General features: G+C 37.3%; 2 protein-coding genes across 4 annotated transcripts; one reads left to right on the forward strand and one right to left on the reverse strand.

Annotated features, from left to right (window-relative positions):
* Positions 1 to 62: 62 nt before the first annotated feature.
* On the forward strand, positions 63 to 17,115 carry LOC116308542 (notchless protein homolog 1). 2 transcript variants are annotated; one of them, XM_031718992.2, is made up of 19 exons: positions 63 to 207; positions 585 to 714; positions 1,028 to 1,199; positions 1,755 to 1,800; positions 2,436 to 2,515; positions 3,084 to 3,160; positions 3,655 to 3,752; positions 4,094 to 4,130; positions 4,503 to 4,658; positions 5,036 to 5,074; positions 5,155 to 5,289; positions 5,964 to 6,060; positions 6,584 to 6,689; positions 6,907 to 6,949; positions 7,402 to 7,461; positions 7,978 to 8,034; positions 8,207 to 8,277; positions 9,109 to 9,138; positions 16,590 to 17,115. In XM_031718992.2, exons 1-18 carry the CDS (start codon positions 203 to 205, stop codon positions 9,119 to 9,121), a joined length of 1,422 nt encoding a protein of 473 aa, XP_031574852.2. In that variant the 5' UTR covers positions 63 to 202; the 3' UTR covers positions 9,122 to 9,138; positions 16,590 to 17,115. The 2 variants fall into 2 exon arrangements, with proteins under 2 accessions (XP_031574852.2, XP_031574851.2); XM_031718991.2 differs by lacking the exon at positions 16,590 to 17,115 and having other exon boundaries at positions 9,109 to 9,291.
* LOC116308541 (sodium- and chloride-dependent GABA transporter 1) lies at positions 9,742 to 22,510 on the reverse strand. Of its 2 annotated transcripts, none has more exons than XM_031718989.2 (12): positions 22,129 to 22,510; positions 18,975 to 19,109; positions 17,990 to 18,299; positions 17,402 to 17,534; positions 16,525 to 16,659; positions 15,790 to 15,893; positions 15,584 to 15,708; positions 15,125 to 15,237; positions 14,364 to 14,492; positions 13,116 to 13,484; positions 12,825 to 12,940; positions 9,742 to 11,464 (listed from the first exon to the last, which is right to left on the reverse strand). In XM_031718989.2, the coding sequence occupies exons 1-11, from the start codon at positions 22,379 to 22,381 to the stop codon at positions 12,845 to 12,847; spliced, it is 1,902 nt and encodes a 633-aa protein (XP_031574849.1). In that variant the 5' UTR covers positions 22,382 to 22,510; the 3' UTR covers positions 9,742 to 11,464; positions 12,825 to 12,844. The 2 variants fall into 2 exon arrangements, with proteins under 2 accessions (XP_031574849.1, XP_031574850.1); XM_031718990.2 differs by lacking the exon at positions 22,129 to 22,510 and adding an exon at positions 19,949 to 20,324.
* Between the last annotated feature and the right edge of the window lie 4,362 nt (positions 22,511 to 26,872).

The following is a 26,872-nucleotide window of genomic DNA, read 5'->3' on the forward strand; positions in this document are numbered from 1 at the left end:
CATACTCCAATAGGATAGAATGATCCGCTGTTCAATAGGAATCATTTCATTTGCACGTGGGCACAAAAAAACATGTGTTATTACAATTCTTTTGAAATTAACGCTTTCTTTTACCAATTTTGAGTGATTTTTGGTAAGATATATTTATTGAAGCCTGATTGTGGGAACTAAAGGATAACGGTTGGAATCAGCTGTGGAAATTATGAGGTAAGAGTTGGTTTTTGTTGTGTTATAAATGACTGTTTACAAGGGATCTTACTTCTTCTATGTGGGTTTCCTGTGGATTCATTTAGGGATGAAAACTTGACGTTAGGAGACAACTCAATCTTCTTTTATTTGTAGTATACAACCAATATTGGGACCCTTTTCCTAATGAGTTATTACAATCACTACAAATCCATAATACACCCGGTGGCTTGCACTGTTAACTCCTTGAAAATTGGCATCTCCTTCCCTTCCCCTCCCCCCTTTTCCCCTCTTCCCCCACGAACCTTGACACACACCATGCAACACTACCTTTATAGGTGTGCCTTGATGTGCCTTAGTCTTTGATATAAACACCTCTTTCTATATATTCTTAATAGTGATGACAGTGGAAGGATTCTCGCTCAGTTCAAGAATGAGGCGGGAGAGCTTGTTGGAACACCTTTTGATCTTCCACTGAATGTGACACCAGATCAACTTGAGCTGGTCTGCAATGCTGTGCTCCAAAAGGTATGGAAACTGAACTTAACTGGACTTTATGAGACTGAGGCTAATGTGTACGTACAGGGCTCAACCTTCAGCCATATATCCAGCTGTTGTTTTTTTGCTGAATAATTGTAGCATAGAAACGTTGGCTTTATGTGTGGAGCAAGCAAAACCAGAGATAACCAGAAAAAATCCCTTGAATCATATCGGTGTAGCGAAATGAGCCATGTTGACCATTACAACAAGACACATCATAAGCATTTCCCTTGCTGTCATTCTCTGCCTGGTTCTTCTTGTTTTAGATTCACTATCCTACATTTATTACTTATTCAAACAGGAAGAGAGTGTACCATACACATTCTTTATAAATGATGCTGAAGTGACAGGAAAGCTCGAAGAAACAATTGAAAAACACTCCATTGAGACAGAGAAAGTTGTTGAGATAGTCTACCAGCCACAAGCAGTGTTCCGAGTCAGGGCTGTAACTCGATGTACAAGTACTATTCCAGGTATAGAAATATTTACACTCCCATCATAATCCCTATAATTCAGGGGATTCAAGTTGGGTTCTTTCTCCCTCTAACTAGCTCTAACTCATGACTGGCCAGTCTCCTGGGGGGTACTCTTGCCTGTTTAGGATAGTGATGTGCCTCTGAGCCCTCTGAACCCTGACCCTGTTCCAGAGTAAAATCGCTGAAATTCATACCCTGTTCCAGAGCAAGATCACTGAAAACCATACCCTGTTCCGGTATTGCGAAAATAGATACCCTGTTCCAGAGAGGAGAAAGTGTGATTTCATATACCCTGTTCCAGAGCGAGCGCGATTTTATATACCCTGTTCCAGAGTAGAATCGCTGAAAACCATACCCTGTTTGGCAGCACGTACCCATATAGCGAATATAGGGGAGTATCCCCCTCCCCCGGGGCCAGTCTGTGACTGTAGGTGTGAGTCCAGTCTTAATTGATCTTCATCCATGCTAGGATTTAATCCATACATGAATGGATTTTTTTGATATTACAAGTTTGCTTTATTCTACTAATTTCATAACATTTTATTAAAACAGGTCACACAGAGGCAGTTATTTCAGTTTCATTTAGCCCAGATGGAAGGTAGAATAAGATTATGTATATTATAAGTAAAAGATATTTATTCCAGCACATTAATATATGTATTAATTAACAATAATTACATTAATAAATGTACCATGGGAATGGGAGCCTGCAACTTCATAGGCACCGAACGTTTTTACCCAAATACAAGTTGCAACTGACAGTACTTAATTGTGCATGCAACAAAGTCACATGCACCATGCGTTTTTGCTCACTAGACAAGCTGCAGGAGAAATTGTATCATGTAATAGGGATAAGTCACAGTAGTTCTATGCATATGCATTAAGAAAGCATGGTTGGAATACAGCCATAAGTGCTCACCTCTCTCTAAGGCGATCTAAGAAGATATAACTAGCTAAAAACTAGTGTGAGCTGCGTCGGTGTTTCATGAACAGTAATGATGAAAAGATAAATTATACACCGTGAAAAGATCTGTGGGTTCAATTTGCATTGATTGTTGATTCTCTTTTGTTCTTCAGTGCTTTTTTTCTGGCTTCTTTAGTTTTTCCTTCCTCTGCAAAAATCAACTTTGAAATTCAAATTGCAATCCAGTAAAACAACAACAACTGCTCTTTGATACCACTGTTAATTCCCTTTTATATATTAATGTTAGCTTTTTTTGTCAACTGTTGCAGACACCTTGCAAGTGGATCTGGTGACACTACTGTCAGATTCTGGGATATATCAACAGAAACACCTCATTTTACTTGTCAAGGTTGGGAAATAATATTATAGTACATAGATGTATATTATAAAACTGTCTCAGATCTTCCTGTGATGTTCAACATCATCTTTCCTATCACATCTACAGTATCCCTATAGAGCTGTTAAGTGTGATGTAATTTGAATGAAAAACGACTTCCAGGACCTAATTAATTACTTCTACGGACATTTTTCTTCATAGCAGGATTTTCTGTTCATATCTAATCGTTGAAGGTAGAGAAAAAATCCTGGGAATAAGTTGTGGCAAGATTTTAGCAACCTTTCTGTGTGATTGGACCTGCAAATACAGCACAACTTGTTGAGAGCCCTATATCCAAGCTGATAATAGTTGAAAACACCTTCCCAACAACATACCAACATATTAAAACAATATACCGATATTCTATCCACAGCCCACCATTACAGATTTTTTTTGTTGAACCTTGAGGTTTGATTTGGGAATACACTTAATTAGTGATTTAATAACACTTTTCAACTCTCTTTATTATAGTCTGGCCTCTGATGCACATGTAGTTCATTCATCAATGATAATAATATTGATTTCTTGTTTATTCTACAAGGTCATAGACATTGGATATTACACATTGCATGGTCACCAGATGGCAAAAAATTGGCATCTGCTTGCAAAGATGGAGAAGTATGTGCCTTGTACTGTAATGTGTGAATAGCTTAAATTTGACATAATTTTCAAAATATGAACTAATGTAAGAGCACCTAGACATCCTTTGCATTTTTGATATGCAAAATTCAATAAGTGCTGGTATAGACATGTAATTATCTTATAGTTTTTTGCAAGGGAAGCTTGTATTTTTGCTTCTATTAGAGTCTGGTCTCATGCTCTGCCTGCACTTACTACCACTGAGCTACAGGCATCTTTCAGTGAGTAAGTAAGTGTGACTTGTTGTAAGTCTAGGTACTCTCAATCTAGGAAACATTTATGCCCTTTGCTGTTTGGATTTTTCGGTATTGCTGAAGGAACAAAATAGAGCGTTTCTAATGACATTCCTTGAAAAGACTGCATAGTAACCATGTGAGCTAAAGCCAGTCCTTAACTTTTTTTAGATGTCTAGTTTGAGTTCCATGTTATAATGAAACTCTAAATTTACTGATTGTTCTATTTTGTTTCTTAAGATAAGAATATGGGATCCAGAGACAGGCAATCAACTTGGAAAGACTCTAAAGGGACATTTGAAGTGGATAACATGGCTGAGCTGGGAGCCTCTTCATAGGTACACCTTGTAGTAAGCTTTCAGAGCTTGTTTCATGAAGAAATTTTATCATAACTCCTATAAATTTTATCCGAATTACTATTACATAATTAATGATAATTAATCATATCCTTGGAGGTCAAGGGTGGTGTAGTGTTAGTGCAATACCCCTCTCACGTCTGGGGCCTCAGGTTTTATTCTTGGACTTCGCGTCACATTTGAAGGGTATTTCTCTGTTTTCTACAGTTTTCCCCTCCGCAAAACTGAACTAATGTACTATGGTACGTGTAAATCCAGATTGGATCTGTGAGTTAGCCCTGCCATTAACGTACAAGAAAGACACATTTCTATTTCTTTTGTAGGAATTCAGAATGCAGATATCTCGCAAGTTCTTCAAAGGTACCAAAAAAGGATCATTCAAAAAAAAATCTCAGTCTGCTTTGGAGTAACCTAAGGATTACTCTGAGATATAGTTTTTTCCTGATGGTCCTGTTAAACCGTTGTGAAAAAATGATAATGATGGACTTCTGTGAAACCCTGTTTATGATAAGGAATATAGAATAGCTTTATTGCCATGGAAACGTATTTAGTACACATTTAGGTTCGATATGTGTGATAAAGCCACGAATAAAAAGAATATCAGTGAAGTGATACGATATCACTTCATGGTGAACTCGCTCGTTCGCGATATCATATGGAAACTCGTGAATCAGTAAAAACGATATCAAGCTCTTAACATGTGATGATCTCTTTATGCCTATACATTTATAGGATTCTACAGTCAAGATATGGGATACTGTCACATACAACATAGAAAAAACCTTTTCCAGTCACACCCAGTCTGTGACGTGCGTCAAGTGGGGAGGTGAAGGGCTTCTTTACACATCTTCACAGGATAGGACCATAAAAGTCTGGAGAGCTAAAGATGTAAGTCTTGTTAACATGCTGGCATTTTAAAGCGAGTTCGTCTAAAGGGGCATTATCTTTGGGAACACAGGGGTAAACTTATGTGTGAGAAGCGAGCGAAAGAATTCTACCCCTAGGTTTCTTGGGATGAGATGTCATAAGTTTCAAAAGTAACCGATTGGTAGTTTTCAACCATTGCCAGGATAAAAATACATGACCAAAAGACAAATACATGGCGGGAAGTGGGTTAGTTGTAAAAACGAATCTAAAAAGGATTAGAAATATATATTTCCACACTTGCGCCTAGTATTTTTGGTTGGCAGTTGCGCCTTCTTTGTCTAGAAAAAGCATTTGAAACATAGTTTGTTCTATTAACTTGCTCATTGTCTTTCATTCAGGGTGTGCTATGTAGAACACTGCAGGGACATGCGCACTGGGTAAGTGTAGTAAACTCTTTTTCTTCCCCGCTCCATATTCTGTCACTAAAACCATATGTAATCATTTCTCTGATTTGCAGGTAAATCACTTGGCTCTGAATACCGACTATGCCTTGAGGACCGGAGCGTTTGACCCAACAAAAGGAAAAACGATAGAAGGACTGAACTTAGAGGAATTAAAGAAACAGGCGCTGCAAAGATACGAGGATGCAAAGGTATTTTTTGGGATATAATGTTCATAAATACCATACAGCTTACACCAGCTTTTCATAAGTAACGCGACCATGGATCCCGGGGGGGGGGGGGGGGTACTCCCCTATATTTGCTATACGGGTATGTGCCGCCCTATAGGGTATGGTTTTTCGGCTTTTGGGTCTGGGGTTGGGTATCATTTTTTGACATTTTGTCTGGGATAGGGTATCATTTTAGTCTGGGATGGGGTTAACGATTTGGTCGGTTTTTTGTGTGGCGAATAGGCTATGCTTTCTGCCGGCACAAAAACAATAAAAACGTTAGTAAATATTGATTGCAATCTATTGAAAACCCGTCTTTTCTGTCTTTTAGTCTGGGATAGGGTATGTAAAGTCAAACTTTTAGGTCTGAGAGAGGGTCAGGGTTTTGAGGTCCTGGCGGCACACCCCTACCCAAGTTGGGTTGGTAGTAACACCCCCCCCCCCCCCCCGGGCCATGGATGGCTTTTTTAGATGGTGTATACACCTATTTCAAAAAACATTGTCATCGCCAAAGGCGATAGGCATTAGGCGAAAAGCAATAGGAGATAGGTCATTCCAAGATCCAAGAATATTAGCTTAAATGACTTGTGTTTCTGCTTCTTATTCTCGCCAAGAACATGGACCTTAGTGTTGAGACTGATTTAATTCCTCTCCAGGGAGCCAAGCCTGAGCGATTAGTATCTGGATCAGATGATTTCACACTCTTTCTGTGGGAACCAGAGCATAACTCCAAGCATATAGCAAGACTTACAGGTATTGTCACACTACACGGACTACCTTGATTCCAGTTTGAGGATTTTGCTGTTCGTGGGCTTCATCTCTGTATAGTTTATTTTACATTGTTTTTTTCAACGTTAATTTTTAAAAATGAAACAAATAATTGATGCCCGAGATTTCAGGTCATTGTTTTATCACTTTTCACACTTGGTGATGGATGGATGAACCGCGTAACCAAGTTAGGGGGAAAACTTGACCTGACTAAAAGAGGGACTGTTTACAGTCTCACAACCTGAAAACTGTTAGGTGCGTTTACTCGGGCTACCATCAAAATGTCCAACTGCGGCCACGTGATTTCAACTCTGCCTCGTTTTCATGATTACCTCGTTTTCATGGCAGATTCTCGACTACAACGATAGATAGAAAACCTAAACCTAGACTCGGCCTACCACAGGTAGCCCGAGTAAAAAGTAATGGAGAAGAAAAAATAATATACAGTAAACTTATGGTTCAGTTGTACGTCATTTCATTTATGGTTGCATATTTTTTTGTTGAACAGGTCATCAAGCTTTGATAAATCAGGTCTGTTACTCGCCCGATGGGCGAGTAATCGCAAGTGCATCGTTTGATAAATCAGTGAAAATATGGAATGGCGAGAATGGCAAGTACGTATTAAGAAGAGAAAACACACAGGAAACCCATAAGAACGATCTTTTAGGGTTATGTTCCAGGGGACACTATTCATCATATTTCCAGATAAGTTAGTTTTGTTTGATGATCACCAAAAGTTGACAGATTAGTTAAAAAATCGATACCCGATCCCTCCTCTCGTCGGACACACCCTGCTAAACACATCGACACTTTCTTTCTGTTTTGTTAAAGGTTTATAACATCTTTACGAGGGCACGTCAACTCGGTATATCAGGTATGAGATCAGACAAGAGAATATTATGTAATACTTCATATCCTCTTGGATCAGATAAAAACCGCGTCCACAGGGAGCCCAATACTTCGATTTCGAGTTCGCCTTTGCTCAGTCTTAGCCTCGATTGTGTACAAATGTGTTCTTTTATTTTATTAAGGTCCATTGTATAGTAAGGAATGTACGTACTATGGAACAGTACGTTTTGATTAAAAAGTCACGGGTTTTGGTTGAATAGTTGGATATTTTAAGGTACAACAGAGGCTAAGGCAAAGAGAACTCGAAACTGGAGTATAGCGCTATTTGTATTTCTTCTTTTTATTTTTAACCAGATTTGTTTTATTCAACGTAAAGCCTTTAAACCAGTATACCCCCAGATATACGAAGAAGAAAAGGCATTCCATGGAATGTTCCAAGGTTATTAATTATTGCATATTCATATATTGTTCCCTCAGATCGCTTGGTCAGCGGACAGTAGGTTGTTGTGTAGTGGTAGTGCAGACAGTACTTTAAAGGTAAGACAGCCTCCTTGTAGGTCTTTAAACTTTTTCTTGGTTCAAAGTAGTCCAGACCCTTCCTAGACAGGCAGCCCAATAGGAGCAGAGGGTAAAAAAAGGGGCAGGCATCGAGACTAAGTTTGAAAATAGGCATCTAATCGGCCAATCAACTTGTGAGTTTGCTGTTGTCTGTTTGGCGTGCATACGCTGACAACGTACTTTGTCTTCGGCCTTCTTATGGTAAGCCATTTGAATGTTACGGCATGTCGTACCGTGTACATGCTGTAAGTCAGTACCATATATTTCCCACTCATACCGTTCTTGTGGGAATCCATTTCGATGTTGCGGCATGTCGTAACGTGTACTTGCTGTAAGTCAGTATCATATGTTTCCCACTCATACGATAACCATTCTTATGGTAAGCCATTTCAATGTTACGGCTGGCATGTCGTACCGTGTACGTGCTGTGAGTCAGTACCGTGTGTTTCCTACTCATACGAAAATCACTCTTAGTGTTACACTTTCTTTTCGTAGGTTTGGGATATGAAAACTAAGAAATTATTATTCGACCTTCCTGGCCACGCTGACGAGGTGAGTAACGGCTGGATGTTTTACATCTAATAGCTGAGTGCATGGGGAGGGCGGGAGGGTAGCACATCGAAGAAATCATATATTTATAAATAGGATTTATAAATCAAGTGATACTTTTCACAAAGATTGCGGCAACAAGATCGGAACTAAAACAACCATTTTAATGGATTAGGTATACAGCGTTGATTGGAGCCCTGACGGAGCACGAGTTTGCAGTGGAGGGAAAGATAAAGTTCTTAAAGTGTAAGTAGAAAACTATGACCAAATAAATGTCACTATTTGTCAGCCATATTTTAGAGTGCATGGATCCGTATTTTAGTGTGCATGGATCCATATATTAGTGCGTGCGGATCCGTATTTTAGTGCGCGTGGATCCGTATTTTAGTGTGCATGGATCCATATATTAGTGCGTGTGGATCCGTATTTTAGTGCACATGGATCCGTATTTTAGCGCATGGATCCATATTTTAGTGTGCATGGGTCCGTATTTTAGTGTGCAAGGATCCATATTTTAGTGTGCATGGGTCCGTATTTTAGTGTGCATGGGTCCGTATTTAGTGTGCATGGGTCCATGTTTTAGTGTGCATGGGTCCGTATTTTAGTGTGCATGGATCCATATTTTAGTGTGCATGGATCCATATTTTAGTGTGCATGGGTCCGTATTTTAGTGTGCATGGATCCGTATTTTAGTGTGCATGGGTCCATGTTTTAGTGTGCATGGATCCGTATTTTAGTCTGCATGGGTCCGTATTTTAGTGTGCATGGGTCCGTATTTTAGTCTGCATGGGTCCGTATTTTAGTCTGCATGGGTCCGTATTTTAGTGTGCATGGGTCCGTATTTTAGTGTGCATGGGTCCGTATTTTAGTGTGCATGGGTCCATGTTTTAGTGTGCATGGATCCGTATTTTAGTGTGCATGGGTCCGTATTTTAGTGTGCATGGATCCGTATTTTAGTGTGCATGGGTCCATGTTTTAGTGTGCATGGATCCGTATTTTAGTGTGCACGGATCCGTATTTTAGTGCGCAAGGTTTTAAACACAAAGCAATTAATGCTGAAAATATTTAATCCCACAGATGGAGAAGTTAAAAACCAAACAGACCAAGGTATGCGTAGTTATGCACTACAGTATTAGATGTACATCAAGTTGCCACCAACAAGAGATATAGATATCAAACAAGATTCGCCGAAATGTTCCAGCTTTTTCATTGTTCACCATCCCATACCAAAGTTTCCAATTAAACTGTTTAGGACGCTCACTTTTGATAATCAGTCTTTATAGCCTGGTTTTACAGTGTAATGTGCCCTAACCATGTCAAACTAACTTATTTTTTTACTAGTTAGCCAATCGGACCGTGAGAATTTGTTCATTTACACTTGGACTCACTAAGGCTGCGTTTACACGGTACTGGACGGATTTTTGACCGTTTCGTCCCATTTAGGCTTTTCGTTCACACGGAACCGTGCTATCTGGACACAAATGTGAACGCCTAGCCGGATATGATAAGTATAAGTACGGATAAGAAATCGAACGGTATCGTGTAAACACCTCTTCCGGATAACTTTTCGTACGGAAAGTAAACTATTTCAAATTGGATGCAAAAGTATTCCCATCAACCATAGAATTTTGTTAACTTCCTGAAAAATTCTGAACTTTTTCTCTGCCATCCGTCTTGTCCAACACCAATCAACCTCTACAGAGTCAACAGTACAGACGAAGTAGTATTTTTATTCACATCCTAATCAAATACACAATATTTTTTTTCTTATAGTCTACTTTCACATCCCCATAATGTCTTGCGTCTTTGGGGGATAACCTATCAAAAAACTGTCCCAAATTGAACGTTTTCTTAATTGAAAGCATATTATATTGTTTTGACCAAAATGCCTCGACTTGAAACAATTGTATGAAGGCAATAATGAGTAACTCATATATCTGCTATCGCTTTGTTTGTCAGTTGAATCTGGCTGACAGCACATGATGATCAGTGTTTTACCACCATGTGGAGCAGATAATGAGTTTGAAAGACTAATCAGCTGATCAGGGGCAGATCCAGGATTTTGTTCAGGGAGGGGTGCTGCGCACAAAGTTAACCCAGGGAGGGGTGCAATCCTTAGAATCAAAGGGGAAAAACAGTTTTGGTTATCTTCGAAATAGGGGCACAAAGTGGAACCAGGGAGGGGTGCGTGACCCCTGCACCCCTCCCCTGGATCCGCCCCTGCTGATTGAAATTCAGCAATACCCCTAGCAATACAACTATGCTAACAGTCTTTGTTTAAACTGAAAAACTGAAATGCTATGCTTTGCCAAGGTAAAACCGAACTCATGTGAAACAGCCCACTTTACTCGACTACTATTATATAGCTAATAATATGAACAATAATCTATATTAATGTATGATTGATATAAAAACGATTTCAATGGCATAATTTAATACTAGGACATTTAGTAGATACTAAAGACTTTTTGAAACAAACCTAGCCAATACTAAGGTAATAGCTTGTAAATATTTTTAAAAATGGATTTCGTAAGAATAATATAATAATTAGCCATTATGTATAGATAATCAGATAGAGTACAAATACTAAATGTGTGCAGTAGTTATCACTATTTAGTAGTAAATAGCACTAATTAAACAAAAGAAAACAATAGAATTAGCATGAGATAACACTATTAATTAGTGATAATTATGTTGCACTCATTTAGCGTTTGTACCCTACTCTGGTAATTTAGTATTTTTAACTTCTAGATGTCTAACATTCTTGTAGACCCATACAATGCACATGTATAATAATATTAACAAATAATAGAGCAGATGGAATTAAACCGTGAAATAAAATCAAACTAAATACTAACTTATAGTATTTATTTAGTGACTAACAATTGCTATCACTCAACCAGAACATTCATTACACAAACACAAATCTTTTGTTTAATAAATGTTCTGGTTGAGTAATGGTGACTATTAGTCACTAAATAATAGGTACTATTAGTTAGTATTTAGTTTGATTTTATTTCACGTTTTAGAGTGAAGGCATTTAACCCGTGAAATAACAATTATTAGTCAACGTGTAATACTCAAATAGACACAAAAGAAAACAATGGAAATAGGGTCTACTAATGTGTGTCAGTCTAATATCTATTTCACGGGTTTAATGACTTCACTCTAATTGCATCCGCTCTATAAAGGATACTGTAGCTTGTAACCAAATTTAAAAAATGAAGGACATACAAAGTCTATACCAGAACTTGAAATATCCGCTGGACATCAGACAATGTCAGTCCACCCAGAATTGGAACTTGTCCGGTTGAATCTTCACCTTGCTGGTCATTTTGACCAGTAACGTTGAGTAAGAAAGGATGTATGACTGAGCTAACACTAATCTGGCCTTTGATCATGACCAGCGACTCATTGGCCATTATTTTAACCCCTGCAAACAGATAAAAAATAACTCTTAAACTGTCAAATGCCTTATTGATTGATTCATAGGTGTGAAAGGATCTTGACAAACTTGATAAAATCTTAATGCTTGTAGTTTGTAATTATAAGCAAGTGATATTATTAGTCTTTATTTAAAGGAGAGGACTTCATTGTACGACTATGCCATTTGCATATGGAATCATTTTATTACCATCACCATTTTTTTTGCAAATTCTTTTCTGGTAGTGCTAGCAGTTGCACTCTATTCCAGAATGATCTCAAGAATGTGGCTGTTTATTCTTATCCCATTAATCTAACCCCCTGGGCCCAGTTGTTCAAAGCCTGATTAGTGCCAATCCTGGGTTAACTCTTAATAAGGCCTATAGAGTTAGTACCTGGATTAGCGCTAATCCAGCTTTGAACAACCTGGCCCTGTATCTGACCTTGAGTAGTAAATGGTACCATATTGCAAATGCCCTATTAACAGAACTTGATATATAAAGTGCTAATCAAAAAACCGTGGGCACCTAGAAATATTTCAAGAATGTTCAATAGCCAACCAGAAGCATTATTATCTCTTGTTATCTTGTAGTTAGAAAAACAATTCTCAATGGCCAAAGAAGAATAGGACATTCCTAGAATATTTCTAGGTGCCCACTGTTTTTCAATTGGCACTGTAATGCCTGTGTTTTTTGCTCTCTTTAATCATGCATAAGGAATGTTAGTAGCAATTTTACTAATGGCTTCATTTCTTTTTTTTAATTTAAATAATTCATTGAATATTTCATAAATGAGTATTATATAACAATAGCTACAATATATATGTCTGCTCTGATTGGTTATTTAGTGTCCGAAAGCGTGCATCTAAAAATGGATGGTGCACACTGATGTGATTGAGTAAGTGTGCACTATTTGAAATGATAGAGTGGAGTTCTATACAGGGTTCATGCTACATTCTCGTTACAAAATTCAAGGACTTTTTAAGCACAAAAATTTGATTTTCAAGGACAAAGTTTTTTGTATTAGAGCGTTGTTTTAAACATTGTTTCATTGTTAAAGTGCAGCTAATTCAGCCGGGGCCACTAAGATTAAAAACGAGCATGACACGCAACCAACCAGTAAACAAGCAAACAGAAACTCTTCAACCAATTTTAATCATTATTTATTTTAAAAGGAAAGTTAGAAATAACATTAAGTTTGCATTAAATTCAAGGAGTATTCCAGGAGTTTTGGCATTTTCCCCTATTTTCAAGAGCTTTTCAAGCGCCCTTAAAAATATGTTTTCAATTCAAGGACTTTTCAAGGATTTCAAGGAGTAGCATGAACCCTGTCTATAATAAGCAAACCTACTTGATGGACTTTTTTCTTACCTAGTACATAAATGCATTAATCAAACGTTAACAAGTGGAATCCTCTTTTGTAGACCTTCTCTCCTCTCTATATCTCTCAATATGTCCATATTAGGCTGCAACAGGAAAGCCAATCTCTGAAGAAAGAAAGAAAAAGATTATTGAAGAAGTAAACTTTCATGTATTAGAGTTCCTTTGGCCTCTACTTTGCAGACCTGACTTTTGAGACTCTGTAACCAGGGCATGATTGACCAGAAACTGAGAACATATGCATCAGTGTTTGTGTACAGTACAGTAGTTATTTGAAAATACCTCGTATAATGTTCCAGGGGTTTTCCATATTTGGTAGATGGCAAATCCAGGAATACAAAGCATAGAGGACAAGGCAATGATCCATCCAAAGAACTCTGCCCAGCCTGGGTACTTATATTTTCCATAGGTTATGCCACTCCACTGTGAAATGCTATAGAAGAATATCCCAACCATTACTGAGGGTGCACATATCTTCCATGTAAACCACCACCAGCGTCCAGGTTTAGATCCTATCATGGCTTCAATGTCTTTTGAGAACCGAGGAACACCATATATCCAGGCAAGGGAAAAGGCCTCAAAGAAACCAAGGAAGAGGAGAGATACCCCTCCTGACTGATAGTCAAACAGATTCAGCACATATGCTCCACCCTAACAATGAATAAGTAAGATTACAACTTACTATAAGTATTCAACGGACCACTTAAACAGTCACTATATGTAAAACCAATACTGAAAAGATCAAGTTAAGGGTTATACGCACTTTGATATAAACGAATCCTTGTCATAAATAGACTGAACAAGAATGCACAACAAGAAACACAACCCTTTCACTGATAAAATGCTGGACTCAAAACAACCCTTTTGTTTTGTTATCCAAGGTGTAGCAGCCTACTTAAAACCAATATATGCAGCTGATGCAAATTAAATCAAGTATGACATTGCTTTACTGTGATTTTCATAAACATGTGAACTCTGCTTCTTCAAGTTGCATGTTGAAATTTGGTTTTTTGCTGCCGCCAGTCAAAATTATGAAATGTACCGACTGATTAGGTTTGATTGACAGCAGCAAAAAAAACAAATTTCTGCGTGCAGCTCCCAGACACAGAGTTCGCATGTTTATGAAAATCTCAATGATCTCAATGGTTATCAACTGCCCTACTCTAACCCTTGTAGCTTCCTTTCTCATCCCATTTATCCAAATTATGCGTTAAAATGATTATGTATTAAATATGATATTATATATCAAGGGGAAATCATTCTTGATTAAAATGATATAATTATAAGCTAGCATTTCCCTTTTATTCCAACTTTATAAAATTCACATTTAATATTATGGTAATATGAGTAGAAATAATCTTCTAATGACTGACCCTCATTCATTGCCTGACCTATTACCACCCACCAAAGGCCATAAAATGATAATTAAACAGCAATTATTAATTAAAAAGCTGTTAAACAGTAAGTTGTTGATTGGAATTGGAAATGTAGAGAATAAAAAGGTAAATAATTGAAAAGATATCTTCTTACCTGAGTTACATGAGTTATACCAGGTAAAAAACAGAGAAAACAAGTTAGAGCAATGAATAGCTTTTTGTGTTTGTTCAAAGACTTGTATTCGTCACATAAACCAGTAATGACTGCTTCCATCATGCCAAACTGCAAATATACAAAGCAAGAAATTATTATATGCTTAAGTCACTCAACTATGCCTGCTTTAGTTGGATCAAAACTGGGAGTGTTACACTGCCAATGTTTCTTGCAAACTTTTTGAAATATTGGCTCATTTTGTTACAAGTCGAATATTTGTTGTCCTGCTGCTTGAGCAACAACTGGCTAGTCCATCCAATTTGTTTCTGACAGTGAATTTCTTTCAATAGCCATTTCAATTTCAGTGTCTGTATTTATTTACTTTCATTTACAGTAGTGTACATCATTCAATGACTGCGACATCAGTACCTCTATTGGCATTTTGCACATAGTTGTACATCAACTTAGTTCCAAATAAGTTAAGAGTATATAATATATATGTGTATAATATTGACATTCATGATATATGAGACTAGTTTGGGAAAAGTGAGGGGGGAGGGGGGGCGCTAAGAAAAATAGAAGAGACTAATATGGAAAAGAGGGAAAAAGTGGGGGGTTGGGGGGCTGTTGCCTGCCTCAGCCCTTCCGCACCCTCTGTATAGTAAGCCCTTAACAAATCAGTTCTGGATTGTCAGGGAGTACTATGACAGCTATATATATATAATTACTAAATAATATAAAATAATTGATTTTAAACAAACCTGGCTATCAAGTCCTAGTGTAAGGATCATAAAGAAAAATAGAACAGCCCACAAAGGAGATATTGGCATTTTGGCAATAGCTTGTGGGTATACAACAAAAACTAGACCAGGACCTGAAACAAATCATACATCGGCTAATTAGTTACAATGAAAGATTGAATACCAGCCACTTCTCTTTACTAGTTACAAAATAGACCAGGACCTTAAACATAAATCATCTGAAGCTAATTAGTTACGGTAAAAGATCGAATACAAGCCACTTCTATTTACTAGTTACAAAATAGACCAGAAATTTACGCATTTCTAATATATCTCTGATCAAGGAAAGTTCAACTTATTAGCCATTTCAAGGTCGAGGAAAAAAACATTTTCAAGATTGTGGCTGCATATTTTTCGTCCCTCCAATGCTATGCACCTTGACCTAGTTTTTCCTTGACCTTGGAATGGTTTATTACGTACCTGAGTCAGCAACATCTTCAATTGGCTTGTTGAGAGCATGTGACATGAATCCCAATGTTGAAAAAATGACAAATCCAGCAAAGACACTAGTTCCACAGTTGATCAAAGATATTGTTACAGCATCCCTAAAAAAATATATACACCAATATAGTCATTCATTTTCCACTGCCATTAGCATAAAACCACTTCTAAAATCCTATATTTACCTGAAAATGTTATTATGGAATTTATTGTAGCTTCCCATTGCTACCAATGATCCAAACCCGATTCCTAAAGAGTAGAAGATCTGCGTTGCTGCTGCCACCCATACCTTAAAACAAACAAGTTGGTGTTAGCACATCATTAGTTTACATAATTGTCCTGTTAGGTGGGGATCAATGCATGGTTAGTAGCGTAGACCCTGACTGGCTAATTCCAGTCAGCATTTAAATGTGTCCTGCCTTGGATCTATTTCTAGGGATAACATTAACTGACCTCAACCCTAGGCCTCCCCATGGATCCACCCGATTATCCTAAGTTTATAATAATAAATTAACCTCTTTCAAGCAGACAGACATATAAATATACCTTTTTTCTCTCTGTTAAACACCCTGGGGGCTTATTCTTTTTCAGTGACTGGGGGCTTAGTAGAAGTAAATTTTCCTTATCTTTGGAACTTCATAACCATACTTATTCATAACCTTTTGAGATTATGAATAAAAATCCTGCCAAGGGAAAATGAACACAATGTTTTTAAGGGCTGGGGCCTTTCTAGAGGTTGGCAGCTTACTTTTTGTCCCCTCAGACTGGGGGCTTATTACGGTGGGGGGGGGGGGGGGGGGGGGCTTATTACGGTAGGGGGGGGGGCTTATTATCTAGGGGTAGGGGGGCTTATTAGAGGCTTGGAGGGGGTTAATAGAGGAAATACAGTATGTATATAAAATGACAGCAGCAATTCTTACCTTTGGATCCCTTAATCTTGTCCACTCTGGTTTTAAATAATATTCAATTCCTTTGTTTGCTCCAGGGAGTGTAACACCACGTATAAACAAGATGAACAAGACAACATATGGAAAGGTCGCTGTGAAATACACAACCTGTGGAAGTACAAAAATATGTTAAAATTGGTAGATATTGAATAAATGATGCAAGGAAACTTTTACGAAAAGTGGAATATTGTAAAAAGTGATCAAGCAATTTAAACAGCCTTTACAAAATGCTACTAATGACTTGTGCTATGAAATAATATGAAGAAGAAAGAAAAGTAAGGAAGTCTCAATTTATTTTATAAGTGAATGGTTGAGAGGTGTTGATGGGTTTTCAGAGTCAATGGGTGTTATTGAAGCATTCCATCCATTTGGATAGTATTCAATTATTCACATTGTATAGAACGGTCTGAACCCAGGTGAATGAATGTTAATCAAAGTAATATGATCATCCGGGTGGACTGACATTTCAACAACCTGAGCAGAAGTCATCTTCAGAGTCAAGTGAAGAATAAAAGTTTTATTAAATTAAAACATTTAAAACATGTAATAAATAATAGAGAGAGAGTTTTTCAAATTTTATTTATCTCTGCAAGCAGCACAAATTGACAAACGAGCTTGCCCTTGTGCTATATTCACCTGTAGGTGAATACAACAACATAAGACAAAACTTGTGATCAACGAGCGTGCCAGATCCATTATATTCACTAGTGTAAAAATACTAATCATTATAATTACCAATCAGTATCAATACTGACACAACTAAATGTAATGATAGATACAGTACTACCCCTAAGGCTTTTGTATTTTGGTACTCCATCTGAAATATGTATTTCATGTTGATACTCCATACCTTTCCAGATGATTTGACGCCTTTCCACATACAGAAATAAATTCCAATCCATGCCAACAAAAGACAAAGGAAAAGCTCCCATTTGAGTTCTCCAGGGTTGCCTATGCCATCTGTTATTTCCAGGATGTAGCGGCTTTAAATTGAAACAAAAAGAAGGATTAGGGATGATAGAGTTAACAAGTTATTTCATGCCTCATGGGTAGGTTGATATGGGTGATGTACGCTGCCAACACATCTTTCACCACTGTGGTTGCAAAGGTTTACATCACTGCTTCAGGCCCTACAGACACTATATGAGAATTGACCTTGCTTAATGTTTTGTTCTCTCTCCTGCAGAGAGAGCTTTCTCCGGGTTCCTCCATCTGTGAAAATCAACATGTAAGTTGAGCACTGTATGCATAGAATATTGAATGTACTGGTAGTGTGTGTGAGTGAAAAGAGTCCCCACAAGTGCTAGGATGTCACTAGACTTAAAAAAAGAAATTTTTTTATCTAATCCAATTAGGGAGGAGATTAGTAATTAGACCTTGCAAGCAGAAAAGTAACATGACAAAAATAAATATAATGGCCTGATGCTAATTAACTTACTTCCAAAACTCATTAGCAGGAGAAACAGAGTTCTTAGGGATTAAACTAGTGCAGTTCTCGGCAAGATTCTGGGTGGCATTCAATGCTGTAATGTTAATTGCATTTGTCACATTTGCTGTAGAAGAGCAGTTCTTTTCAACATCGGAGAGTCGTCCAGCATAGCAATTCTTTGTGTTCCACCAATTGTTACAGTGCTTCCAGAGCACTTCACTTCGGAATGAGAGGCCAAGGAAGTAGAGGCACCATGCAATAATCACATTATAATACACACATACCAGAAAAGACACTACAATACTTGCCATACCAACACCTTAGAACAAAAAATAACAATTCATTTATTAATCATGATAAAATAAAAAGCAAGAAATGTGGCCAAATGAAGAAAAAGCTTACTTCAACTTCAAGGATACAAGAGGCTTTTGTTTACAAACTATTCAACAATATGATAACCTCCAACACAGTAAAATATTTAGGTAATCTCCAGTATGATATAATTTATGCTGCTCCCTATTTGTGATCTATTGTGAATATAGGTTGTGCTATAGATTGTGATGTCAGCTGTGATTATATTAGGCCTGAGATAGACTGTATATATACAATGTACGCCCCAATCAAAAGGTCAGAGGGTGTTATATGTAATACATACAGTATGAGTGGCTGTGTTGTATACCTGATACAACATGGACACAAATTCCTTTGTGTTTCACTAAAATGTTCAAAATTAAAGTGAATCTGGTGAAGAAAATCCAACTTAAAGTTAACGCAAATGAACACAATTTTGTACCAGATTTACAACACTCTTCACGGTCATGATTTCTGTTGTTTTTTCCTCATGAATTATTAATGAGTTTGACAAGCCTGTTTTCCAAATCAATACAACTAGGACAATAACAAACCTGATACTAATAAAAAATTCATTTACTGAACTAATGATAGCTGATGACTGATGATTAATGTGAATCAAACAAACTTTATTATGGCTGACCTTTAAAGAGGGGGCAGATAGCTCCCCATGTTCCAATGGGTCCCAGACTGAAATACTGTCCAGCTGAAAGTTCCATATAAAACAAGGGCATGCCACAGATCACCAACATGATAAGATAAGGAATTAAAAATGCACCTGAAAATAACCAATAAGTTAAAAGGTTATTTTTCAAGGAAAAGAAAATGACAGACCAAGGTCTTCTGGGACGGGATTGCAAACTGGTACTCTTGTAAATCTGTCCAATGTGACACAGACTGAATGGCTTTTCTTTTTTAGCTCTTTAATATAATATATATATATACACTCGATTGCAGAAACGTTGTAGTATACATTTATGCACCTATCAGCGGCTTCCACGTGGGGTCGACCCCCGGGCTGACCAGGGAGATGGGTGGGAGAATATAGGAGGATTGGATCCAGTTATTCCCCCTGGGATTGGGAAAATTTGCGACATTGGTTTCGGTGCTAAAAACTGAGGTGGAATAAGTGCTTGCTCGATATTTTTTGGGGATTTACGCACCCCCCCTCCCCTCAACTATCTAATGGTCCGTCCCTAAAAACTTATATATATTAATACATTAATGACTAAGTTTTAATAATAAAGATAGGGCACTTGCACTTATCGTTGAGCCGTGAAATTAAAACGGAAAAGCAATTTCTAAACGCTATCTTTTTTCTTCTAGCTTATTCTGGACGGTTCGCTTCCATAAACAACACGGAGTTGACCGTCTCCAAGATGAATCGAATTTTAACCAACAAAGTTGGGACAGCCAAGAGAAAAAAACTTAAGGAAGTTTCGAAATTTTAAGTCTTTGAAGGACTAATATAAAGTATCTTTAGGAATTTGAGTGTATTTGTAAGATAAGTGATTTATATAGGTTTGTATTTTTGAGTATATATATTATTACATTTAGGACGTGTGTTTATAAGCGTGTATTAGTAGCTATATTAGTGTTTCACTCACAATGACTTACTTAGGATGTTTTGAAAAATGCCTTTATGCCAAAAAAATTAGGTAGCTACATATTGTCTGAGTACTGATTCTTTGTTGACAGCTAGAAAACGCTTTTTTTTTTCTTTTTCTTGATTCGGTATGGAGTAAGGATCGATTGCATGGGCGTACTAATCTACAGAAGTATGCCATGCATGTAGTGATCTCTATGATGTAACGTGATATCATATTATACATCACTCATCTGCAGCAATCATGTTCTTGTGGAATGTTGATAACAAACATTATTTTGTTCTCTAAATAAAAGGGATATGATTGGTGGAGCCAGCATATTGTTTTTAAATGTTTAGCATCTGCTGAACGTCTGTAATTGACAGACCTAACTGCAGATCAATTTTGCAGACTTTATGCAGATATTCTGCAGATAATCTGAAGATAATCAACAGACATTCCACAGATAATCTGTAGATAGTCTGTAGATTTTTAGCAGACTGTTTGCAGATCTGTAACAGACTTCTTGGCAGATCTGCAGCAGATCAAAAACAGATCTGCCCGTTTCGTACGGGGGGGGGATTGTATTGAAATTATTTTAATTGCAGAGGTTACCAGGGGGATTGATTTTCCTCTCTAGTTAAAGAAATAGCTCCTGATTTAAAAATTTTTAGACCACGGACGTTTTTGGTCGGGCTGAGTAACCTGTGCTATTTGCCAATACCCAGATGCATCTCTGCTCGTCAAGATGGCTGACGAGGTGAGAGAGTTCCACTGTGAAGTATGTTTTTTGACATTCTTTGTTGTTTCATAGATACGAATTCGAAGGCACCTTGATTTTTTTAACTTTTAAATGTGAATTCTTCAATTCATGAGAGTTTTTTTTCAATCTTTTCAATGAAAAACTACCTGAAATATCGAGCAAACTGCATGGTTACGTGTTGAGTTCAGTTTTCAAAATGCAATAACAATAATTTCAACCAAAATGAGGGAGATTGTAGATTTGAATGCCTCGACCAGGGGACATTGAAAAGAACAACTTCCCTACCCCTGGGAAAAATGATCAACATTGTGTATGAATTTTTACAATCTCCCTGGTCAGCCCGGGGGTCGACCCCACGGGGAAGCCGCTGATAGGTGCATTATATATATATCTAACTTATTCCGGATATTTAATGATATGCAAAGCAGAAAAATCGCTTTATTTATTGTTTGTTTCATTCAATGACTGTCAAAATATTTTTTTCTTGTCTGTTAGATCGTAAGCATTATAAATCAGTTGGTTTTAAGCGTTGGAAATGGTTATTTTGCATTATGCATCTCATTAGATATTGATATAAATGTATACTACAACGTTTCTGCAATCGAGTATATATATAAATAATATGTGTGTGCTAGTCTATAGAATGAATCAAACCTACGTAACTAAACCTTTTTAAAGGTTTAGAAAACGAAAAAAAAAAAGATTTATTTGGAATGATAACTATCAATCTAATACCATTTTACAACGTACATCTACGCAAAAACAGATCATCAAAATATTTTGTTATTTGACCTTAGTTTACGCATTAAATGAAGCGATCAAATTTCTTTTCATAAGGTGAAAAAATAAAACCCTATTTTTTGGTATAAACAACTGATATATTTAGAAAAAAGCATTGTCTCAAAAGTAGATGGTAAATGTAAATAGTAATAATTGTTTTGTTTTATTCACATTACTGTATTCATTTTTCCCTCAGAAAGCCTGTTAAAGCACATGGCTTTTGCCTTTTTTTCTTCGCATGAACTCACTAAAACAAAACCTTTTCAATTCATGACTACAAAGAGAGAGAAAGGAAAAAAAAAAAAGCAGCTGGGATTTGAATGTTTTTATATTATTTTTTGATTTGTTTTGAGAGTATGACCCGCTGATACGCTCAATAGAAAATAAAATTGTCGTTAAAATGGCGAATAATAAGTCCTACTTTCTCCTGTCCGGGTCATTGTTTGAACCCTCAAGGCACATGCTAGTACTACCAGTGTTTTGATTGAGTTTAGAGAGTTTTTTGACCAATGATATTTCGAATAAACCGCATTTCTACCAACATTGAGATGAAGACCAGAGACCACGCTACGTTAGGCTATGGTCTGGCGGGTAAAGTAAATGAGGTCCAAATGTTTTCAAAGTTCGAGACAAAAACTAAAGAATAATTTTACCCGTAATGAACTTACCTCCTCCATTGGCATAGCAAAGGTAGGGAAAACGCCAGATATTTCCTAAACCCACAGCATAACCAACACAAGAAAGAAAAAAGTCGGCCTTTTTCCCCCACGTTTCTCTCTGGTCGTCCACGTTTACCGCCGGAGAGAGCCTCCCGTCTTGTTCACTACCTTGACCGAATTCCTCATTATCCACCTTCTTCTCTTCCGAGGGAAGCAATCCATTGCTTTGTCCATCGTCTATCGGTAGTTTTTCACAACTCATGGTTGTTAAAAAGCTAGTGTTTTTGAAGCAGAAATGAGTGTTTTTTTTATTGTAGTGTCCGATACTAGTACACGTCTCATTCACAAACCCTTTGTCCTGTCCTCGTGGAGACAAATTTAGTTTTGATTGACGCGGGAACTGCCGCTCGCTTTTATACTCTGACAGCTGACCAGCCTCGTTATCAAGCCATAAATTTAACCAAATTTTTATACTTTTTTTCAATGTTTCAATATTCCAGTAGACGATGCCCGTTCATTTTAGACGATTTTTAATATTCAATTTTACGCGTTCTATATATATTTTTGTTATTGTTATTCCCTTCATGTTTAGTTGTCGGATGGCACGATCTCGTTGGCTCGTTTTCAGGCGATAAAGCCAAGTGCTAGATGGCAGAACATTACAAGATCGTTGAGTTTTTTTTTTGTAATTCTATTTACAAAATTATTGTTGCATCCGAATCAACATCCATTGAGGGTATGCTAATTTTAGGATTTTCCAAATTACACTAAAAAAAAAAAAAGCAAGAGAAAATGAACTAGTTTATATTTTCTTGGAAAGAGTGATTGCACAAAAAATGAGAAATTTGAAACTTATGTCAGTGGTTGCATGACTTAGCGTAAAGTGTTCCGAGTTCACCAGACACGTACACGTAAAATCAGACCTTTACGTTAGATTTCCCGCCCATCTATCTTTGCCCTTTCAAAGTTTTTCTTACTTTTAAAGGCAAAGAGGAGCAGAACGTATGCTACACAATTTACTTGCTTTCCTTTCCTCCCCCACCCAGCTCCCTTCCCCAACCAAGTATATGGAGTTTAATTACGTGATTCTTAATTCGAATTTCAAAAAACAAAGCTGCATGAATTTTTTCAAAGGCTGCAAACTAATAAGCGACTACTAGGAATTTCACGTATGTATGGGCGCTTTTGAAAAATGTGCACATTAACATTACTGATAAAATGAAACCAGAGAACCGAACTTTGTACAAGTGTACAAAAACTTTCACAAAACAGAAATCAGTGATTGTCTACAACATTCGCCTTGTGCGAACCAAAAAGAGGACGATTATTTTACTAAGTTGATAAGCTGTGAAAAATCCTTTAATACTATACATTTATATCACAAAACATTGTCGTGTATCTTCAAGCTAAAACCGGCATGGAAATTGAAATCCATGCCCCGGACGGTTACTAAAACGGGCGTAAAGTTTTGAATGATGTTTTCAAGCCAGGAAATATGTTATCTTTAGTCTAAGCCGTTCATCTGTTCAAAGTCTGAAGTGCGTAGATCAGAGAGTTCGAGTATGCGTTAAGACGCGTCATATCCATTGATTGATTCGTGAGCCGATTTAGAAATTCAAACCTTGCCTCCCCCTCAGGCTATTTCCTATTTATTCTGCAGAACGTAATTGGGATTCCTGTGTTGAAATATTCAAACCACGTTTGCGTTGATATCTAAGAATCTCGCACAAGTCTCGCCTTCTAAACTGAGAGATCTTTTAAATGATTCAAAGATTTGAACTGGTAAAGAAGACTATCAGGACTCTTCAGAAGTGGGCGGACAATCTGTTTACAGCTGTTTTGACCAAAGCGCAAATCCATCCGTTAGATTTTCTAGACATCAAGACTCGGTTAAAATATATTATGCTCAGATCTTGCTTGTTTTTTTAACCACCTTTTTATCGAGTCGTTCGTTTGAGAAAACAAAATCGTTCTATAAGACTTATAACTCAAAGACAACTTGAACATAATTAACTAATGTGAAGAAACTATAGTAAAAAATCGCTATGGACGTGTGTGGAGTAAGGAAAATAGATAAAAATAGTTTCTGCGTTGATTTTGAAAGACCGAACATAAAGGACAATTCTTGGGTCGTACCACCATCGATCATTCATATGGTATAGAGGTTATAACTGGCCAAGAGGTCCGAATAATCCGGTCCTGTTAATTCCATTATTATTATCTATTTATTTGATAGGCGGACGGATAGGTTTTAGCTTTTTAACTCTACTCTCTCTTTATTCTTCTATCTCATAGTTCAACTTCCAAGTCCCTTCTCACCGGAAAATCGATTTTTCGTTAGAAAACTCGGAAGGCTGTGCATTGGTACGAGAATGCTGATAATTGAATATAATAATAATAAATAAATTATATAACCAGAATATAACTGACAGTGCGCGCAAAAGGGGGCCAAAGCCAATTGAATCTAGGATTAAATAATTCATAAATGATGAGTATTATTACTTGGATATTCAATTACCGAGATTTGCCTTGATATGAGAAACAAGATGAACCCGTACGAGACACCACGCGTTAATAAAACCTAAATATACCAAGTTATTGAGTCGAGAATGAATAAAATGGGTTAGTGAGGGACTATAAGTTCAACGAAGAAGAAAAAATTAGTGAAACAGGACACCAATTCAGAGCAGTAGTTTAATGAGAATACTAAACAATGGGATTATTTTCCACAAATACCAAGAAAATATATAAAAAATTCTCATATTAAAAATGTTGCTTCCTAAAAACAAATTTTGTATTCTCACAGAATAGTTCTGTTCGGATTCTTTTGGGACGTGACGTTTGTATGCACTCGTAAGCAAAGAAACGTTTATACACGGATATTCAAGCATTATAGACCATAAGTCACAGTCTTAAATTATGGCTTTTAAGTGAAAAGTTTTGCAAGGTTTTCGATACTTTCTATGAGAAAACCTTATTTGCGTTATTACTTTTAAAGTTTTTACCATTAATATGGAAACATCAATTTTTTTATCGATACTGCGAGTTGATCAAAGTCAGGGCACGTCACAGAACTAGAGTGGGTTTTGTGGAGAAAAAATATTTTGAAGCACGAGCAGTTTGATCAGTTTAAGCCGGTTTTTAAAATAATTAAAACAAGGGGAGAGATGATGGGGAAAATTACTAAAAAGTCGCCTAAGTTCCCGAATTGCATTGTAAATTAAGGACCTTGTTCAGGTTGCCTGTGGTTCTGTCAAAGACCAAAAACAACGCAGACTCGGACCGGAGTCGGCTCGGAGAACATGTTGCGCACTATTATACTCGCAGTATCACTGTCTTTGTTAACTTAAGGTACTGCTGACACAAGGTGCAACATTGCATTCAACATTGCACGCAACAGGACTGTTGCAGCGTGTGTCTACCCCAAACTCGTTGCACGCAAATTTGCATGCAACAAATCTGAAGTTAAATCGCGCTCTACTCTTGCAACATTGCGTGCAACAAATTTCATCATGTGAACATGGAAGCAACATTATCTGCAACATTTTGAAATTTCCAGCCAATTAGCTTGCACCATATTTATAACTGCTGACCAAACATCTTACATAGCAGCCTGGCACAAGCGATGTTGAGTGAATTTGTTGCGATGCGTGTCAACCCGATTCAAATTTGTTCCTTGCAATGTTACGTGCAATGTTGCACCGTGTGTCAGCACCTTTAGGCTGCGCTCACACTTCCCTGCTAGCAGAGTCTCTCCTGTTTCCCTCCCTTCTTTTAGAAGGGGAGGAGGGAGACAGTCTATTTTTCTCACTCCACCAAAATAAAATGAAAATAGGCTCTGCTAGCAGGGAACATTCACACAGCAGTACTGGACGAGTGCTTAACCGGTCAAAAGGTCGTACGTTAAGGGTTTCCGTTAACGCTGGACCGAGCTATCCAAACAAAAATTCGAACGCTTAGCCGTGCAAATTTGGATCCGGTTTCATGTAAACAAATATATTTCTTAAACGATTCAAGATGGTTTCGTGAAATGGTATTTACAGGTCAATTTTTTAAAATTCCGTCCGGTGCCGTGTTAACGTAGCCTAATTTTTTTACAGCGGTTTCAAACGACATTTTTAGTCCGCTGACAAAAAGTTTGACTGACGATTGAAGGGTTTTCGAATTTTAATCTATTCCACACTTGTACCCAGTCGTCACTCACGCTTTTTTAACGCGCGCGATGGCTTCCTTCCTTCCCTTGATGCACCGCGAACTCACTAAATCCTTCCCATCGCACAACCACAGCGTGAGATCAATAAGAGAAGAGAAGCGACGGAGTACGAGTCTGGATATACTGTATCAATACGTTATTGTACAACTGATAAAATAAAAATCACATGATTTGAATACATGGATGGTTCAAAGGTTCTTTAACTAAAAATGTCTAAGACAATCTAAGTATAAAACTCTCTTTTCCAGTAAAGTGAACTTTGTATTCGATAACCGGTTTTCAATCAGTTGAGTAATGTTATCTAACGCCTTATCCAGAGCATGTGGAGTCAATATGTAAATTTGTAAAACCACAACTTGATTGGGTTTTCGTTCTTCGAAGTTGAACAGTAAATTTAGAACCCGTCTAAACCTACATTTCTACGCACTTTATTTTCATTGTACTGTGTGCAATTTTCCACCGAAAATACGTACATTTGAAAACGCTGTCCAATGTGTAGACATTTGAAAACGGCCCGAACTAGTACTATCGTTTGCCCAT

Source organism: Actinia tenebrosa, unplaced genomic scaffold (genome assembly GCF_029948245.1).
Source record: "Actinia tenebrosa isolate PJP-AT-01 unplaced genomic scaffold, QUT_ActTen_1.0 PGA_scaffold10__47_contigs__length_13832649, whole genome shotgun sequence".
NCBI lineage: Eukaryota > Metazoa > Cnidaria > Anthozoa > Actiniaria > Actiniidae > Actinia > Actinia tenebrosa.

Bases quoted from the DNA above. Each gene is read 5' to 3' on its own strand.
- LOC116308541 (XM_031718989.2), bottom strand. From the start codon at position 22,381: ATGAGTTGTGAAAAACTACCGATAGACGATGGACAAAGCAATGGATTG. The intron at 15,238-15,583 runs GTACGTAATAAA...GATTTGTTTCAG, and splicing joins TGAAGATGTTGCTGACTCAG to GTCCTGGTCTAGTTTTTGTT. The intron at 13,485-14,363 runs GTAAGAAGATAT...ATTCATTGTTAG, and splicing joins GTATAACTCATGTAACTCAG to GGTGGAGCATATGTGCTGAA.
- LOC116308542 (XM_031718992.2), top strand. The intron at 1,200-1,754 runs GTATAGAAATAT...TTATTAAAACAG, and splicing joins ATGTACAAGTACTATTCCAG to GTCACACAGAGGCAGTTATT. The intron at 5,290-5,963 runs GTATTTTTTGGG...ATTCCTCTCCAG, and splicing joins AAAGATACGAGGATGCAAAG to GGAGCCAAGCCTGAGCGATT.